General features: G+C 41.3%; 1 protein-coding gene across 1 annotated transcript in view; it reads left to right on the top strand.

Moving 5' to 3' along the window:
• The window catches only part of ZBBX (zinc finger B-box domain containing), a 199,239-nt gene that overhangs the window by 88,656 nt on the left and 90,220 nt on the right, over positions 1-20,363 (top strand). The window contains exons 11-12 of the mRNA XM_075861573.1: positions 13,233-13,330; positions 13,438-13,547. Of these exons, the coding sequence (XP_075717688.1) occupies positions 13,233-13,330; positions 13,438-13,547 (208 nt within the window). The remainder of the gene's footprint in view (positions 1-13,232; positions 13,331-13,437; positions 13,548-20,363) is intronic.

Raw genomic sequence — 20,363 nt, 5'->3', positions numbered from 1 at the left:
GGCAGCGTTGCTAGGCGATGTCAGTAAATAGTCACTGTCCAGGGTGCTGAAAGAGTTAACTGGTCGGCAGTAACTCTTTCAGCACTCTGGACAGTGAATTCCAATCACCATATAGAGCAACCTGTGAAAAAAAAAAAAAACGTTGGTACTTACCGAGAACTTCCTGCTTCTTCCTCCAGTCCGGCCTCCCGGCCGTTGCCTTGGTGACGCGTCCCTCTCGACATCCGGCCCGACATCCCTGGAAGATGTTTCAGCCAATGTGACCGCTGCAGCCAATCATAGGCCAATCACATGCTGCAGCGGTCACATGGACTGTCGCGTCATCCAGGGATGTCGGGCTGGATGTCAAGAGATGGACGCGTCACCGTTGCCTTGGTGACGCGTCCCTCTTTCGGCATCCAGCCCGACCTCCCTGGATGACGCGGCAGTCTATGTGACCGCTGCAGCCTGGGATTGGCCTGTGATTGGCTGCAGCCTGTGATTGGCCTGTGATTGGCTGCAGCGGTCACTTGGACTGAATCGTCATCCCGGGAGGTCAGACTGGAGGAAGAAGCACGGAGTTATCGCTAAGTAGGAACTTCTATTTTTTTTTACACGTTGATGTATATTGTGATCGGAAGTCACTGTCCAGGGTGCAGAAACGGTTACTGCCGATCGCTTAACTCTTTCAGCACCCTGAACAGTGACGATCTCCTGACGTCGCATACCGGAAAATCAGTGACTCATAAGCCGGGTTCGGTCAAAACGTGTTCGGCCGAACCCGGTGAAGTTCGGATTCGCTGCGAACCGAACTTTTCACGATGTTCGGACCGAAAACGGGTTCGGTTGTCCCGGTTCGCTCATCTCTAATTATTTGGAGTCACAGAAGAGAGCCTTGCGTGATGCTTTCACCTAATAAACATAGTGTGGTTACAGGTCCTTTAAGTATGGGTTACATCTTCTTTTATAAATGTACATTTTAGTGATGTCTAGAGGAATTCTGCTCCCCAAAATCTTTCCTGCTGCCTACGTAAATTGTCCTTGAAGGACTGCGCAGTAGAAAGGAAATTCCAGCACTTGTATCACAGAAATTCTTATCAAACAGACGGTTCACTCTTTAGTGAGATTAAAAAATAGTAATATTGCCCCTTCAAGAGATCTATGGTATGGAGAGAACTTAATAAGCAAAAATGTGATGTCGCTTGTATACAAGAGACCCATATCTCTAACAAAGGGCCGTCGCGAATGTGTCACAAAGCTTTTCCCAATATATTGTACTCCTCATTCCCTGAAAAAAAGAGAGGAGTCCTTATTGCTTTTCGAAGTTCTCTCACTGTACAAATACACAAGTCAGTGGTGGACCCACTTAGTAGATACATCATAGTACATTGTTCTATTAACATGGTAGAATATACCATAGTGAACCTGTATGCCCCCAACAGCAACCAATATAGATTCTTGAATAAACTACTGAAGAGAGTGAATGCTATCAAGAAGGGTCTTTTACTTATTTGCGGGGACTTCAACGCTATTTGCGATCCCTTGCTAGATACCTCGTCTTCTCAGGTACAGAGGAAAAACAGGATTAGCTCAATAAAACAAGGAGAGAACCTACATGACATATGGCGATTACTGCACGATAGTGAAAGGGACTAATGCCACTCCAGATATTAATGCATTCACGCTTTGGAACGCGCACAAGGCGTGCATTAGGGGGACTTTAATACGTATGGGCAGCAGGTTAAAAAAACAGCGGGAGAGAGATATACAGGGGGCCATGGATGACATTCAAAGCCTAGAAATACAAAACAAACAGAAACAATCACTCCAGGTCACTACTTCCTTGACGAATGCTCGCCTACATCTGAAACGCCTGCTCCTACAAAAACACGATAAGACTCTTAAAATAATGCATACCCGATATTACTCTCAGGACAATAAATCTGGGGCATTACTGGCAAAACGGTTGAAAACAATAGCCCTCAAATCACGAATACCAGTTATCAAACACCCCAACAACTCCCAGCCTGTCTACACACCTAGGGGTATTGCTAATGCCTTTCAAGCATATTACAAATCTCTATATAATCTCAAAGAAGATAGCACAACACCCCAACCTACGCGAGCGGGAATCAACTCCTTTCTCTCAAAAATCAAACTGCCCTCTGTCTCGCAGGAACTATTAAATGCATTAAACCTCCCAATGAATAGGGAAGAAGTAAGTAAAGCTATTGAGAACCTTCCCCTCCATAAAGCTCCAGGCCCAGACGGTTTTTCAAATGATTACTACAAAACCTTTGAGGCCATCCTAATAGAACACATGATACCAATGTTTAACCTGGCAATAACAACTGGATCGTTTCCTAAAGAGATGTTGACAGCTCTTATTGTCACGTTACCTAAGCCTGGGAAGTCGACTGACTCCACCGCAAATTATAGACCTATTTCACTATTAAATGGGGATGTAAAAATCTATGCTAAAATACTAGCTAATAGATTATTATCCATAATACCAGTGTTAGTCAAAAATGATCAAACAGGATTTGTCATGGGTAGACAAGCTCCAGACAATACCAGAAGATTGTTATCCCTGTTGCAAATAGTAGAGACATCTATTTCCCCTGCGGTTTTCCTATCATTGGATGCAGAAAAAGCATTCGACAGGGTAAATTGGGAATACGCATTTTCGGTCTTGGAAAAATTTGGCCTGGTGGGTACAATACATACAGCAATTCGGGCTCTGTAATCCCGCAGCGAAGGTGTATGTGAATAATACCCTATCGTCCCCATTTGACATCACCAATGGCACTAGACAGGGTTGCCCGCTCTCCCCGATATTTTTTATTTTGTCTATTGAACCCCTGGCAGAAATTATTCGGAACTCCGCCGATATAACTGGGGTAGTAGTGGGCGAGTCTTCACACAAAGTGGCACTATTCGCCGATGACGTTATGCTGGTGGGTACGAACCCCATGACCTCACTTAGGGCGACATTTAAGATTCTAGAGGAATATAGCCGAGTCTCATATTACAAACTGAATAGGGAAAAGTCGCAAATCCTTCCTATACACATACCCCAACCTATGCTCCTGACTTTAAAAAAAGAATTTATACTAGACTGGTGCAATACAGATATTTCATACTTGGGCGTTCATCTGACCTTTCCTTCTAACAAACTGTACCAAACAAATTTTCCCTCCGTGCTATCAACCATAAATGAGGACATATCCAAATATTCGAAATGTATCATTTCGTGGTTTGGGAGAGTGGCGGCATACAAAATGCTGATTCTCCCCAAGCTCCTTTACCTGTTTCGGACTAATATGCTCCTAAAATTTATATGGAATAACAAACGTCCCCGAATAGCGACTAAAACCCTTACCAAACATAGGAGGGTTGGGGGACTGGGCTTACCTAGTCTCAAAGACTACTACAAAGCTTGCATTTTGGATCAGACAACATTCTGGTGGAATAACGCAGGGGATAAAAAATGGGTGGAGATTGAAGCCTCTATAGGTGGTTGCAAGTCCCTACAATCTCTTCTAGTTAACAATCTATGGCAAAGACCCAATGGACGCACATTTCTCACGCCCATCATAGTCACAAATAGCATATGGCTCCAATTTGTATCCAAAATGGGACGAGACTCACAAGTCCTGTTAACTCAGATCCCTCTATCTTTCTTGGAGGACCAGATCCCAGATTTGGATCTGAAAAACTGGAAGGAGCGGGGGATTGGTTCGATACAGGATCTTTATGATGAGCATAACACTCTCCACTTCCAAAACCTCAGAGATAGATTCGGCCTTCCACACAAGGAATTCTATAGGTTTCTCCAGGTGAGAGATCTTCTTCAAAAAGTAGTCCCCAAGACCGGATATGTTGCGGGAAATATTATTAGACACCTGGCACACTCGGGAGGGAAGAAAAAGGGGATCTCGTTTTAATATAATCTTTTGGGGGGGGAAAAGTATATTTGTGAAAACTGTGGCCATGCTGAAATGGGAAAGAGATTTGAAGATATCCGTCTCTGAGGAACAGTGGGAAAGGGCACTTCACTGTATATATAAAATATTTTGTTGCACCTCATTTCAGGAGGCCATTATCAAAACTCACATGAGATGGTACTACACTCCCTCTAGACTTCATTTAATGTTTCCAAACAACTCGATTTTTTGCTGGAGGAAATGCGGAGAGCCGGGGACCCTTTTACATACATTGTGGTCCTGCCCAGTCGTCCGAACTTTATGGGTAGCGGCACACCAAATAGCACAATCTGTGGTGGGTATGCGCTTTCCTCTGGCACCGGAACTGGCGTTGCTACTAATAGGTATAGGAGATATCCCGACTAACGCACGGACAGTGGTAGCCCATATATATATGGCTACCAAACTAACCATTACCCGACATTGGAAATCCCCAATACAGCCCCATGTGCTGAAAATCATAAATATAATTAACTCAACATATATGTATGAGAAAATGATAGCATCCCAACAGCTTCAATATACCAAATTCCAAATGTCATGGGAATGTTGGAAGCAGAGTTCCTATTATGGGGAATAGGAGAGGAAGGAGAGGAGGAGGAGGGTTCAGAGGGAACAAACTGAAACACAACCCAGAATAGTGGGTACGTCACAACACAGAACTAAAGTCGGGTCTATGTTATGTACTATGTTATAAAGCACTGAATATTGATATGTTATCAGGTGATTCTGTTTGTTTGCTTTACTTGTATGTTATCCTAGTATCTTTGGATTTGTGAATGTCATTTTCAATGTAATGTTATACAAAATTTGGAAAAATAAAAACTTTTTGATTCAAAAAAAAAAATAGTAATATTGTGTACACTATAGACCAGATACAGGTTCAGTTTCTGATCTAAGAGTTGTTTATATTGAACCTTTTATACAATCTAATAAGCATATAGGATAAATGTTTGTATCCGTTCACTCATAACCTTAGTAATATTCAATCATATTTCCCTTGTATAAGTCTTACATACATACTTACAAATGATTCAGCAAAAGTAGCAATTCTCATAATAAGGATATGTTCACACGCAGTGGTTTCAGACCTAATTCGGACGTTTTACGCCTCGAATTAAGCCTGAAAAATCGCCCCAAATACGCCTACAAACATCTGCCCATTGCTTTCAATGAGAATTACGATGTTCTGTTCCCACGAGTCTTTATTTTACGCGTCACTGTCAAAATACGGCGCGTAAAATCACGGCTCGTCAAAAGAAGTGCAGGACACTTCCTGGGACGTTTTTGGAGGCATTTTTCATTGACTCCATTGAAAAACAACTCCAAAAAACGGCCGTAAAAAAACGCAGCAAAAAACGCGAGTTGTTGAAAAAGCTTCTGAAAATCAGGAGCTATTTTCGCCTGAAAACAGCTCCATATTTTCAGACTTTTTTGGTCACTTTGTGTGAACATACCCTAATTCTCACAAAAGTTTTATCTAGTCATGATCATCTATAAAATGTCATGACTAAAGCAGCTATGTTTTGGGGAAGATGACTTTCTTATTTTAGGTTAGTGAGGAATACATAGCAAGTTCCCAATACTGTGATTTTCCATTATCACCTGCTCATTCGACATCTTGTTCTGCTAAACAAATTTCCTTCTCATTCCCTCCTCTAGTGATTCTTATAATCAGACTAACCTAATCTACAAGTATGAGTCATTTTAAATGGCCAGATTTCTTGGCCGGTAACGTTCGCCAAGCGACGATAATAACATGTCGATGGGGGCTCTTTCAGCTCCGTTTATATAGAGCAATGATCGCGAGTACAGGGACTAACGATCGTTAATATGATCATTCATAGTATTAAGCAGCGTTGTAGGTGAAATATGCCGAAGCTTTATCACCCGATTCCCCACGCAGTTCGCTATAGACACTCAATTAGTAGTAGATATGAGGAAGTGGTGGGCCCAGTACGTGAAAGAAAATGATGAGGCACGTAGTGATCCAATATTATTCTGGGTAACAGCCAAAGCTGTATTAAGGGAACATATAATATCGTATACTAGAAAATACCAGAAAAAAACAAGAGAGATATTGGCAAGATAGAGAGAGCTATAGATTGGCCTATAATACCTATAAAAAATATCCATCTAATTACTTTAAAGATGAAATGCTCAAAGCCTAATCGCTTAATAATATCTGTTTAGAAAAAATTCAGAATTTTTATAGTAACCAGAAAGAAGCTAAACTTTTTAGATACGCAATAAGTCTGGCAAATTACTTTCTAACTTGTCAAAAGAGGTTAACGGAAATAAAAATATACATGCTATTAATGATCAGAGCGGAAAAATACGTAGTGAAATGAAGCAGATAAATAAAGTTGTTTTTTTTTAATTTTATAGAGATTTATATAGACCTGATAAAGGGCATATTGATCCCAATGATAAATATTTGAGAGATACGAATCTTCCCATCTTGACGGAAGGACAGCGGAGTGCATTGAGTAGACCAATAACTGAGCGGGAAATAGATAGGATCATCGAACAACCAATTAATAACAAAGCACCTGGCCCAGATGGGTACGCCAGGGAATTTTTATAAACTGTTAAAAGAAGAAATTAGAATGGATTTGAAACCGCTATTTAACACTTTTGCTAAACAAAATAAATATGCCATCTAGCGAGACAGCCTATATCAAGGTGTTTGTAAAGAAGGGAAAGGACCCTGCATCATATAGACCTATTTCTTTGATCAATCAAGACATAAAATTTATGAGTAAAATTCTAGCGGATAGATTAGCCAAAATGATGCCTAGTTTGATCACACCAGACCAAAATGGCTTTATTAAAGGCAGGACAATAGTTAAAAGCATTAGAAGGGTTTGGACTGGACAAATAGTAAAAAATAAGGGAGAAGATGACCTGGCTATTTTAGATGTTCTCCAGATATATAGCAAATCAAATAGAGATTAGTGGTATTAAAATAAATAAACAAGAAATCAAGCCTAGTTTATTCACAGACTATCTTTTGATCTTTTTGTCAGACCCTAGACCACTATGTCACTTGTCTTGGAAACACTTTACGATTTTCAGGATAGAAAATAAATAGATCAAAAAGCGAGATTTTTTTTCTAAAAATCGGAGGAGACAGACATTGGGTCAGAGACCTGGAGATCAAAATAGCGGATGAAAAATGTATGTATCTGGGGATGACACTAGCACGCTCGAACTAAGAGATATATGATCTAAATATCTGAGCCATAATAGAGAAAATGAAAAAAGAGCTACATAAATGGAGAGACTTTCCAATCTCTTTTTTCGGGAGAATACAACTCCTTAAAATGATTAGCTTCACGCGTCTACTATATCCGATGCAATTACTTCCAATAATTTTGAAATTGAAAGATATTCTCCTAATTGAAAAACATTTTAAAAAAATTATTTGGAAAAATAAGAGACCACGAATTGCCTTGAGGCTGATGATGACTAGAGAAAGAGGATTAGGGCTAGGATTTGCAGATATTAAAAAATACAACTTAGCATGCCTAACCAGATATTCCATTGATTGGATTCACAATAAGAACACGTTTGTAAATAGACAGAGGAGGAATTGATATCACCATTTTCTTTGGTAAGCATTTTACACGCTAACTTGAAGGATATCAAGTCAGTGAAAAATATAATAATTGTATCCGACGCAAGGAAAACATGGCAACAAATAAGAAAAGGGTGCGATCTTCCAAAGTATATTTCTAGTTACCTCAAGATTAAAGACCATCCTGGTTTGTTAGACAAGATACTACCAAAAATCTTAAATGAATTGGACAACAAGGGGCTAAAATGGGTTAAGGATTTATTTGATCAACCAGACAAAATTAGGAGCTTCCAAGAACTACAAAATCAATTTGAGATCAGGAATGGACATTATTTTACATATAGACAAGTCACCGAGTTTTACAGTAAAAGAAAGGAGGATAGGATGAATATATTCAAATCGACCCACGTGTTTGAATCCTTTCTTGTGATCTATGCCAATCTTAAAAAGAATTAAAAAATGTATGGGGAATATTTTGCGGCTGAAGAGTGGCGCAGGGAAATAGGAATGAGCTTCACTGACTGTACAAGAAATTATGCAAAAGATACAGAAGGGAAATAGGATGGTCAAGAATAGAGATGAGCGAACTTATGAAAAGTTCGGTTCGGCTAGTTCGCCGAATTTCACGAAAAAGTTTGATTCGGACCGAACTAGTTCTGACCGAACCTGTAATTTCCGTGCACCGAGCATGGTACTGTCCAGGGTGCTGAAAGAGTTAATGGGCTGCACTAACTCTTTCAGCAACCTTGACAGTACATGCTCGGCACGCGGAAAATAAAATTTTAATGTAATAAAAAAATAAAATAAATGCGTTCATACTTACATTCCTCCTGTCCGGCCTCCAGCGATAACGTTTCATCCATGTCGCCGCTGCAGCCAATCACAGGCTGTAGTGGCGGTCACGCACGTCAGGATGACGTCAGAAGGCCGGCCTCCAGGGATGACGCTTAATCCCACGTGACCGCCTCTGCACCCAAACACAGGCTGCAGCGGCCTCTGCAGCCAATCCCAGGCTGCAGTGGCCTCTGCAGCCAATCACACGCTCCTCTCCTGTAATACTCTGTGCTGCCTTAAACTCTGTGGACAGGTCAGGATCCTGTTTCTTTTAAATGCTGCTGGGGAACCCGCTCGATCCACTATATAAGGCTGCGCTACAGTGCAGCATTTAAAAGAAACAGGATCCTGACCTGTCCACAGAGTTTAAGGCAGCACAGAGTATTTCAGGAGATGAGCGTGCGGATCTTGTGCGGGGTGGTGACTTGCCAATCATGTGAAGGTGTTATTGAGGACAGGAGTGGAGGAGAGGTAACAGACTGAGCTACGTAATGGTAAGAGCAGAGTTCACAGCAGCACAGAGTATTTCAGGAGAGGAGCGTGCAGATTCTGTGCTGCTGTGAACTCTGCTCTTACCATTACGTAGCTCAGTCTGTTACCTCTCCTCCACTCCTGTCCTCAATAACACCTTCACATGATTGGCAAGTCACCACTCCGCACAAGATCCGCACCCTCATCTCCTGAAATACTCTGTGCTGCTGTGAACTCTGCTCTTACCATTACGTGGTGACTTGCCAATCATGTGAAGGTGTTCTTGAGGACAGGAGTGGCGAAGAGGTAACAGACTGAGAGCTACGTAATGGTAAGAGTAGAGTTCACAGCAGCACTGAATCTGCACACTCCTCTCCTGAAATACTCTGTGCTGCTGTGAACTCTGCTCTTACCATTACGTAGCTCAGTCTGTTACCTCTCCTCCACTCCTGTCCTCAATAACACCTTCACATGATTGGCAAATCACCACCCCGCACAAGATCCGCACTCTCATCTTCTGAAATACTCTGTGCTGCCTTAAACTCTGTGGACAGGTCAGGATCCTGTTTCTTTTAAATGCTGCACTGTAGCGCAGCCTTATATAGTGGATTGAGTGGGTTCCCCAGCAGCATTTAAAAGAAACAGGATCCTGACCTGTCCACAGAGTTTGAGGCAGCACAGAGTATTTCAGGAGATGAGCACGGCCGAGCACGGGCAGCCGGTCGTTTTTCCGAGCCGTGCTCCCATTATAAAGTATAGGAGCACGGCCCGTAAAATAAAAAAATAGAACATGTTCTATCTTTTTAACGGCACGGGCACCTTCCCGTGAGAAAACGGGAAGGTACCCGTGGCTAACAGAAGTCTATGGGCCCGCTATTTCGTGTCGTAATTACGACCCGTAATAACGGGTGTTTTTACGGTCGTGTGCATGAGGCCCCGTAATGATGGGTGGATACATGTGTGCACCCGTCATTACGGCAGCGTTGCTAGGCGACGTCCGTAAATAGTCACTGTCCAGGGTGCTGAAAGAGTTAACTGATAGGCAGTAACTGTTTCAGCACCCTGGACAGTGAATTCCGATCAGAATATACATCAACCTGTAAAAAAAAAAGACGTTCATACTTGCCGAGAACTTTCTGCTTCCTCCAGTCCGGTCTCCTGGCCGTTGCCTTGGTGACGCGTCCCTCTCGACATCCGGCCCGACATTCCTGGATGACGATACAGCCCATGTGACCGCTGCAGCCAATCACAGGCTGCCGCGGCCTCTGCAGCCAATCACAGGCTGCAGAGGCCTCTGCAGCAAATCACAGGCTGCCGCGTCAGAAAAGAAGGTCGGACTGGAGGAAGAAGAGGGACTCGTCACCAAAACAACGACTGGGTACGTATGAAATGCTTTTTATTTTATTTTTAATCAGCAGCCTCTTTTCTCTATCAGTGATTGATCGAGACAAGTGGCTGCCGATTTGTATAATATTTTTGACCGGGTTCGGTCAAAACGTGTTCGGCCGAACCCGGTGAAGTTCGGATTCGCTGCAGACCGAACTTTTCCCGATGTTCGGACCGAAACCGGGTTCGGTTGTCCCGGTTCGCTCATCTCTAGTCAAGAAGGTTATAATCTCCGAAAAATTGAGAGAAATGCACTTTTTTTTTATAACTAATATGCTGTATTATGACTTTAGCATCCCCCTAGAAAAATATATAGCTGATTATAAAAGCCAATACCCGAAATGCGGCGAATTGAAATCCTCCCTATTTCATGGTTTTTGGACCTGCAGTCCAATTTAATCTTATATAGGCGAAGTATATAATATTGTATTTCCAAAGCAATAGAAATTAAATAATAAGCACTAGAGACGGGTTGGTGGGGTGTTTTTTTTTTCTATCTTTTTTTGTAATCTAAAAAAACAAAATAAATAAAAAAAACTTTCATTTTTAACATTTCAATAAAATCATTCCTAGCCAAAAACAAAACATGATCATTTGTCCCCATATAATTTGCATCTTGTCGACAGCACATCCCCTGTTTACATGGGGAGATCTGCTTCTGACAAACGACCATTTTTTAGGCAGCAAAGTAAATCCGATCAGCCAACAAATGAGCGTTTACTTGTTTGTCGGCGGATAGCTGCCATGTTTTCACAGGCCAATGGTCAGGAATGAACGTTCAAACGTCATCAGCCCGTGTAAAAGGGTCTTTAGGAGGACGTTTGGACCGATTTAGTCATCATTACTGGTCTATTCTTTATAGCCAAAAACATAAAACTAATCTTAGTGCAAATGTGTTTGGAAAAAGATAGTAGACCATAAGTAATTTCTAATGCATATAGTATCACATGATCTTATATTTTAGAAGGGCACCATATATGACCTTTATACTCATGTATATGATCACTATATGCCATCATTAGCTTAGTCATTAATTAGATTAGTTAAATCTGCAGTGACTCTCATTAAAACACAACTCATCTCAATTATTCCAATACTTATTTATATAAAATATGATCTCCGCATTATCGGATAATGTTATCGGGTAGTTCTGTTAGGTAAATTTACCATGGAAAAGGTATATGCTATGATATCCCCCAGAACACCTTTTTAAAGTTGTTTTTTTTTTTTAAATATAAAAAGGTCATTCAGTGTGATTGGTGCAACTTTATAATTACTTTTTTTTTTCAAAAGTATTTTTACTTTTTGAGATACAGCTGCCCTGTATTCTCTATACAGCACAGCTGTATCAATGGCCAAGACCTGAATCTGTCAGTCAAAATGGCAGAAAGGACTTTTGGGGGATATTATTATTTTATTTTATTCTTTTTACACTAAACTTTTCCATTGTAAATGGTGCTGGACAGCAGCCCCAGTTACAAGGGTTATCGGCCCTGTTATAGTGACTATTTTCACTGTAGGGGCTGTGCTGCATCTAGTTCGACCCTGCAGCAGTCCCCTACTACTGGCATCCCGGTAATCACGTGACCACCGGGACCAATTGAGGCAGCGGCCTCTATTCTATACACAGCTCTCATTGAGCGCTGTGTACATGAGTACAGAGAACACAGAAGCAGTGACCCTGTCTTCTCTCCAGGGTCCCTAGCAGTCTCTGACTGCCGGGCACCCGAAATTTAGCTGCCCAATTGCTCAACTGAAAGCTTAAACCTGCGCTGTATATATTCAGTGGGCTGTTCTTAACCGGTTATTTTTTTCTTTAAATATAAGGCAAGCCTTTGTCACTTTGTATAGCAGTGCTATCTGCCTTTCTCCTCCTCTATGAATCCTATTATTGCCCAGTTTATTTCTTATTGTGGCATCATGAGCACTGACCTCAAATGGGACTTGGAGAGAACCGCAGTGCTTTAAATGTCTTTTGGGAAAGGCAAATTCTCAACTACTTGATGTGGCATCGTATTTATGTGGAAACTTCTTAGTGGTTACTTTATTCTGACAGTCCGGTTCAGTTTACGACAAAGTTTTGATTCAACAGGGCTGGCTTCAGTCTAATTATAAATGACATTTTCACACGGATAACTGTTCCTTTTGTCTTCCGTTTTGTTCTAAGTTTAGAAACCAATCATTTAAAAAAATATTCGGTAATGGTGGACATTTCTTTTATAGCAATGTAAATGAGTCCATTTGCTTGTAAAACACAAGCATCATTTGCCCAGTTAGTGATACGTCATTCATTCCTGCTAGAGAGACATGAGATATGCTAATTCCCCGTAGCTAGTTAGGAGTTACCATTCTGCAGCTTAAGCGCTACCGTTTTCCTATGCTAGCTTTAAAATGGGGAAATAAATATCACATATTATCATTGGTTTTCTTAATGCAGATGTATTTACCAGTCTCCTTCTTTTCACCCTGTGCTTTGATTTTTTTGTTTCTGACATCTGTTCACATATGGATTGCACTGATATAAAAACCAACCAGGCAAATAATAGAATTAAGCGTGTAATTTAGGCGCTGGACAACACTATATATAATGTAGAGGTACTTCATGTGTAATCCAAATAAATGTTTCTGGTATGTCCTCTATTACTTTCTCTCTAAATCCGACTTAAATCAAGATGTATGGCACGAGATGTTAAACAAACATGTAAAAAACGGATGACATCTGTCGTCCATAGACTCTTCTCTTAAAAGAATGTATTATATAGTTTTTTTTTACTGGATGAAGGACGAGTGCATTGAATTGGTATTATGATAAATTGTATAACTTAACGCAACTTAAGAAAAAGTAAAGGTGGTCACATCTGTACATGCCAGAGTTTTTCTTCAAAACAGATCTAATGAATGTGCTTTAAATTTGGAATATATGTATAATACCGTATTTCAGATTGCTTCACACAGGCTGGTAAAAAAAGATGTATACTTTATTTTTTCCTTTATAGAACTCCAGTTCGTCAAGTCCCACATAACCAGTTGGATGAAGTGAGATATTCTCCTACCACAGCAGAGAATGAACTGGATAAGTGCAATGATTTGACAGGTTAGTGCGCCTCTGCTGCATTCTTATTGATTGCACTAAACCGCCTGAATAAGACGTTAATTCTATTGACTTTGCACTAATTCTTGCCCGTTTGTTGCTTTTTCAAGCTGAAGAAATGGAAGCTCGTGAAAATTACGTGGCTTTGTTCAGAGCTGAGGAACATGTCAGGAACAATGTGATACATGAACCTGCTTTAAAGAGTGTGGAATTGGATAAGGTATTGTGGAGCCATTAAAACGCTTTGATTAAAGGGAATAACTGCAGTTGGGTGCTATATCTTAGCACTGTATGCAGAAGATTTCATTTTAGCATAATAACAGTCTACTTTGTGCCTCAGCCTCACTTTTGGTGAAATGAGAGTATTCCTTGCTGTATTACAGTATATCTCAGCAGATAACTCATTCTGTCATGAAACTGTCAGTTTTATGTTATTTCAGTGGCTTGAATATCTTCTAGCTGTAGACGAGCAATAGTGCATTGTCATAAATGTATAATGCTGGAGCTGCACTGCAGTATAAACATGAAGTCTGCAATAAAATATTATAATCCCAATAAATGTAGTGCAGTGCTAGACACATACTGCAGTGCTAGAACAGTACAAAACTATACATGCACTGTCTTAAATTGTCTAACAATAAAACTGTCCTCGTTGCCCGTAGCAATCATTGTGCAACTTTTTCCTGAGCAATTTAAGAAATAAAAGTTGAGCTCTGATTAGTTGCTAGGGGCAACAAGGCCAGTCATACTGTTAGTTTTAAAAATGGAGGCCCATTGATTCAGAACAGGACTTCACTACAGGAACAGAACTTCACTGCAAGAAATATTATTTCCCAGAACAGTTCTGTACTGCCAGCAATACACAATCCCAGAACGTTACCTCACTGACAGGAAGATAGTGTCCCAAAGCACCACGTCACTGCCAAAAATCTAGTCCCAGAACAATACTGCACTGCCAAAAAAATAGTCACGGAACAGTACTGCACTGCCAGAAAGAAGATTGGCGATCCTATTGGCGGACACTGCCTTACCCTCGTTGATGTAATGTTTGAAACAAGCAGGAGTGGGTGATGTAAGGCGTTCACTCACACGCTGTAGCCTTAGATATAACTGCCAGTGCCTTATAAATCATGGCAGTAACTAATTGTGAGGAAATGCTTAGGGCAGCAAACAAAAGGGGATAGCACTGAAGGGGACTAAAGGGATGCATAGAGTATCTTTTCTCTATCATCAACCTTTTTGTGCTATACTATTTATTTATAGGGCAAGTAGTAGATTTATAAGGTAAGTAGTAACATATGATATATTATTCAGCAACAAATACAACAAAGTTTATGAAAATTCCCTAATAAAATGACATTTTAAAACTTCTGGTGCTATCATCTGTGCTATGGTTTTGAATCCACAATGATGGGGGTAGTTATTACACAATTTAATTAGCATTGGCTCGCATGTTTTAATTGTAATTATTTTAAGTTTTGTTTTAATTAATCTCCATTGGTGGTGCTTTTCAGTGAAATATGCACTGCCAGAAAGATATTGTCCCAGAACTGCACTGGCAGAAATATATTGTCCCAGAACAGAACTGCCAGAAAGATATTGTCCCAGAACAGATCTGCCAGAAAGATATTGTACCAGAACAGAACTGGCAGAAAGATATTGTCCCAGAACAGAACTGGCAGAAAGATATTGTCCCAGAACAGAACTGGCAGAAAGATATTGTCCCAGAACTGCACTGGCAGAAAGATATTGTCCCAGAACTGCACTGGCAGAAAGATATTGTCCTAGAACAGTACTACACTGCCAGAAAGATACTGTCCCAGAACTGCACTGGCAGACAGATATTGTCCCAGAACAGAACGGCACTGCCAGGAAGATATTGTCCCAGACAGTGGCGTAGCTAAAGGCTCATGGGCCCGGGTGCAAGAATTCAGCTTGGGACCCCTACCCAACACCACAAGACAGACCCCTGCGTGTGCCTATGCCCAGTTGCCTTGCCCAACAGCCCCCATAGTATAATGCACCCACACAGTATAATGCTCCCATATCTGCCCCCACACTGTATAATGCCCCCATAACTGCCCCATACAGTATAATGCCCCCATAACTGCCCCATACAGTATAATGCTACCCATATCCGCCCCACAGTATAGTGCTCCCCATATCAGCCCCCATACAGTATAATGCCCCCCCATATCTGCTCCCCATACAGTATAATGCCCCCCATATCAGCTCCCCATACAGTATAATGCCCCCATATGTTCTCCCCATACAGTATAATGCCCCCCATATCAGCCCCCCCATACAACATAATGCCCCCCATATCAGCTCCCCATACAGTATAATGCTCCCCATACAGTATAATGCCCCACCATAAAGTTTATCGCCCCCCATTATTGCCCCCGGATGTGCATAATAGAAAAATAACATAATTACTTACGCTGGGTGGAGGATCCTTCTCCTCCCCCGCTCTGTTCTATGAGTGACTCGGCGCAGACAGGCGCGATGACGTCACTACATCGCGCCTGCCTGTGTAGAGCCGCTCAGGGCGTAGTGAATACTGGAGTAAGGAGCCGTCAGCTCCTTGCTCCAGCATTGAATGGAATCGGGACCTCGGTGGGTGACTCGCGACACCCGGAGTTCTTCACACGACCCCCCAGAGAGACGCGACCCACAGTTTGTAATGTATTGTGTTGTATTGTGCAGTTTGTGGTGGAGAGAGGAGGGGAGGGATGTAATTTAACGCCCCCCTCTCCTCTCTCCACCGCAAACACAGACCGCACAATTCAACACAATACATTACAAGACAACACAATACATTACAATAAAGATTCTGCAGCTCACCTGGAGTGCTCCGCACTGGCTCTTCCATGCTGGCTGGAACGCCCCTCACGTGATGTCACGATCACATGGTACACTAAGTGTACCATGTGACCATAACCAAGAAGTGCCGACTTCACGGCACAGAAAAATTATTTAATGACAACATGTAGAAAAGAAGACAGCACGGCACTCACTATTTGCAAAAAGCTTCTCTTTATTCCAAAATTGAGCCAGGCAACACGGGATTCAAAATACAACAGAGCGGCTCTGTTGTCTTTTGAATCCTGTGTTGCCTGCCTCTATCTTGGAATAAAGAGAAACCTTTTGCAAATGGTGAGTGCCGTGCTGTCATCTTTTCTACATGTTGTCATTTGCTGAAACTAACTTCAACACGCACTGAGCACCGCCAGACAAAGGCTGTCGAACCACAGGTCCCAGCGAGCTAAAGCACAGAGTCTGTGACATTGCAAGCTAATGCAGTGCCAACCATTTTTCATTTCTACATGTTGCATAAAAATAAATTAATCAGCACGCTGTATGGCAACGGGGGCCCCGTGGGCCCCCGGATTAGGGGCCCGGTTGCAACTGAGATCGCTGTGAACCCTATAGCTACGCCACTGGTCCCAGAACATGACTGCACTGCCAGAAAGATTTTGTCCTAGAACAGAACTGTACTGCCATAAAGATATTGTCCTAGAACTGCACTGCCAGAAAAATATTGTCCCAGAACTGCACAGCCAGAAATACTGTATATTGTCCTAGAACAGTACTGCACTGCCAGAAAGATATTGTCCTAGAACAGAACTGCACTGCCAGAAAGATATTGTCCTAGAACAGAACTGCACTGCCAGATAGATATTGTCCCAGAACAGTACTTTATTGCCATAAAGATTTTCCAGAATAGTACTGCTCTAACAGAAATTCCAGAGCAGAACTCAACTGCCAGAAATATATGCAGTCCCAAATCAGAACTGCACTGCCAGAAAGATATTTTCCAGAACAGTACTGCGCAGCCAGAAACACACAAAGTAAAAATTCAAAATTCTCCTAAACTGCATAACATAAACTAATAAGTGACAGGACACTGAAATCAGCTCAGACAGGGCAGCATAAATATCTGCTATACAGAGGTATATAGTATATCAGTTTACAATGTAGAATCGGCATTGCAACAGTTCTTGTCAGGTATTTTATTCCCTCCCGTTAATGAGACTCAGAGGAATAATCATAATGCACCCACTGCAATTAGTTAGAAGAAATCTGCAGTACAATTGTTTACAGAGAACTCTTCACCGTATTCTGACGCGTTCCCATATGAAATCTACAGAAAATATAGGGACATATTATTACCTAGACTGGTAGAGGTCTATAATTAGGCCTTCTCAAATGGATATTTACCATTTTCTAGAGGGAAATCCATAATTATTTTTATTCAGAAAAAAGGTAATCTTGGGGAATATATGGAAGTCTATCGTCCAATATTATTGCTAAGGCCCACAGCACACGGCCGTGCCCATAATCCCGGGTCTGTGATTACAGGCATGGACGGCCGCAGACAGTCACCCATATTTGCGGGCCGTGCGCAAATTATAAAGTATAGGAGCACGGTCCGTAAAATCAAAAAATAGGACATGTCCTATTTTTTTTGCGGCCCATTTCTACGGCCCGGACACCTTCCTGTAAATATACGGGAAGATGTCTGTGGGCAATAGAAATTAATGGGTCCGTACTTTGATCCGCAATTACGGATCAAAAATACGGTGTGCATGGGGCCTTAATGTGGATGTGAAAATTCCTGCTGAAATACTGGTGAAGAGACTTGCAGGGGTTATCTGTGATGTTGTACACGATGATCAGAGCAGTTTTATCCCTGATAGATCTGCGTCTATTTGGGTTTGGAGACTTTACACTAATTTAAAGTTTGGGTGGGTACACCTCCGCTCCATCCTGCCCCTTGATGCCACTGAGGCTTTTGACAGGGTGGACTGGAGGTTTCTGTGGAAAATTATGGAAAGATAAGATATTTGTAATACTAAAAAAAATATACAGTGCCAGAACGGTACTGCACTGCCAGAAATATACAGAATTATAATGTAAATCTACCTAGTTATGCAGAGGTATATCACCTGCTTTTGCACTGCTGTATAACGAAGAAATGTGTGTTTTCGGAGTCTGAGACAGGTCTGGGACAAGAAGTAGACAGGAGAGGCAGTTATATAGAATTCAGCTGCCTTCCCTGCTCAGTGCTTCGGTAAATGCATCAATACTGCCAATCCCACAGAAAGATATGGCTGTCAAAAGACCGCTACATCCCTCTGTTGCAGGGCCCAGAGTGGCGGAATTAGTTGATAGCCCTATTTTCACTTTCTTGATCTGCTCTTAGACTTCAGCGTTGGAGCAGTAATAAACATGTGAGCGCCTTCTAGTGGCTAATTACATATAACTTCCTACTTACCAGGGACTGCACAGCATTAAAGCGAGGGATCAGTTGAGTAAATTTTTCATGTCTTTGAAGGGCACACTTTGTCTAGGTCACTTTGGCTTATATTCATAGGGGCAATATGGCTTGCATCCATGAGGGCATTGTGTCAAGTACTCATGGTGGTCTTTGATGGGTACACAGTGGCTGGAACTCATGGAGGCCATTGTGGCGGTCAATGTTATTAGGAAAAGCCACTATTATGGTTGAACTGCGGCTTTTGCTGTCCTGGGGACGCTTTAGCTGTCTCTGTTATGTTGGCACTGTGCCTGGCATTCAGCCTCTTTTTTCCTTTGGTGCTAAAAGAACTTTTTTCTTCCTTGGTCTGGGAAAAGTTGACTGTAAAGCTTTTCCAGAGAACGACAAAATTGTGAAGAAATCAAATAGATAACCATGCAGAAGGGCCTATTTTTACATTTGAATATTTTTGTTAGGGGTGGGTTGTACTCTTTAAATTGGTGAAAAAGTACTTAAAATGTTTCCTTCTTGTATTACTATGTACAGGGTAACTTTGCCTTGTCAATATTTTGATGTGATAATCTATTTAAATTAATTTTGGAAACAGTTAACGTGAAGGTGCTTTCTTTCTTCTCATATTCTGTAATCTAATTTACTATGTATTCATCAATCACCGTAAGGTGGAAACAAAGTTATAATATCAATTTCAGATGCCAGTTAAGAATGCGAGTAGTGTTTGGGACCTTAGATTGAATAACTCGCTGTGTATCGAAGCTAATTATTTACTTCCAATTTTCACATTAAATTGATTAGTATTTCATGTTGATATCAAAGCTATAACTAAGGAATTAATTTTATTATATTTTATTTTTTATGAAACTCTTTACAGTACAGGTGTTAGTAGTGCATTTCACACATCACTATTTACTGTAATGTTAAAATATTATTCCACGCAGACCCCATTTGGACATGGATACAGAAATTAATGGGTCCGTACTTTGGGCAAGTTTGAAGACCCCTTCACCCACACGTTTTGGGTTTGTGCTAAAAATAAATCAGATTACCCCAACGTCTTCACAATTTCCATTATTAAAATGTCAGAAACAAGTAGAACAAGTGCTCAAACTAACTATTATATCTTGTATTAAAGGGGTTGTCCAGGTTGGGGGTGGTTTTTCATACTGATGACCTATCCACAGGATAGGTCATCAGTATATAATTGGTGGGGATCTGACATCTGGACCCTTCACCGATCAGCGGTCCCGGCTGCCTCTGGGCACTGGATGTTATGTAGTGGTCAGAGCCAGAAGCAGATGGCTCCGTACACTGTGTAGCCGCCGTGCTAGGTTACTGCAGCTCTGCTCCTATTCACTATTTGCTGCCTATATGGAACAGGCTGGCCTTTTGTATTGTAAAGGAGATACTGAAGGGGTGGTCTCATGAAGACAACACCTATTTAAAAAGATGCTGGTAATATTTGATTGGCGGGGGTTAGGGGATCCGGACTTGCGGTGATCAGGTGTGGTTTCCATTTTTTCAGCCTCTGGACACAAATGGATAACCTCTTTAAAAAAAAAACTATAGTGTGCAGTCCTTGTACATACCACACATGTGAGCCTTCAATGTAGTGCATTCCAATACGATACACGAGAAATGTTGTCTTAAAGGCTATGTACACTTTTTTTTTTTTTTTATAAAAATGTGTATGAGTGTGTTTTCTGCAACTTTCTAAATACTTTTATTAAAAATGATATTTTTACTTTTTGAGATACAGCT

This window comes from Rhinoderma darwinii, chromosome 4, assembly GCF_050947455.1.
Source record: "Rhinoderma darwinii isolate aRhiDar2 chromosome 4, aRhiDar2.hap1, whole genome shotgun sequence".
Taxonomy (NCBI): Eukaryota; Metazoa; Chordata; class Amphibia; order Anura; family Rhinodermatidae; genus Rhinoderma; species Rhinoderma darwinii.
The sequence above is the reverse complement of the archived record's forward strand: the minus strand, read 5'-3'. Positions and strand labels throughout refer to the sequence as shown.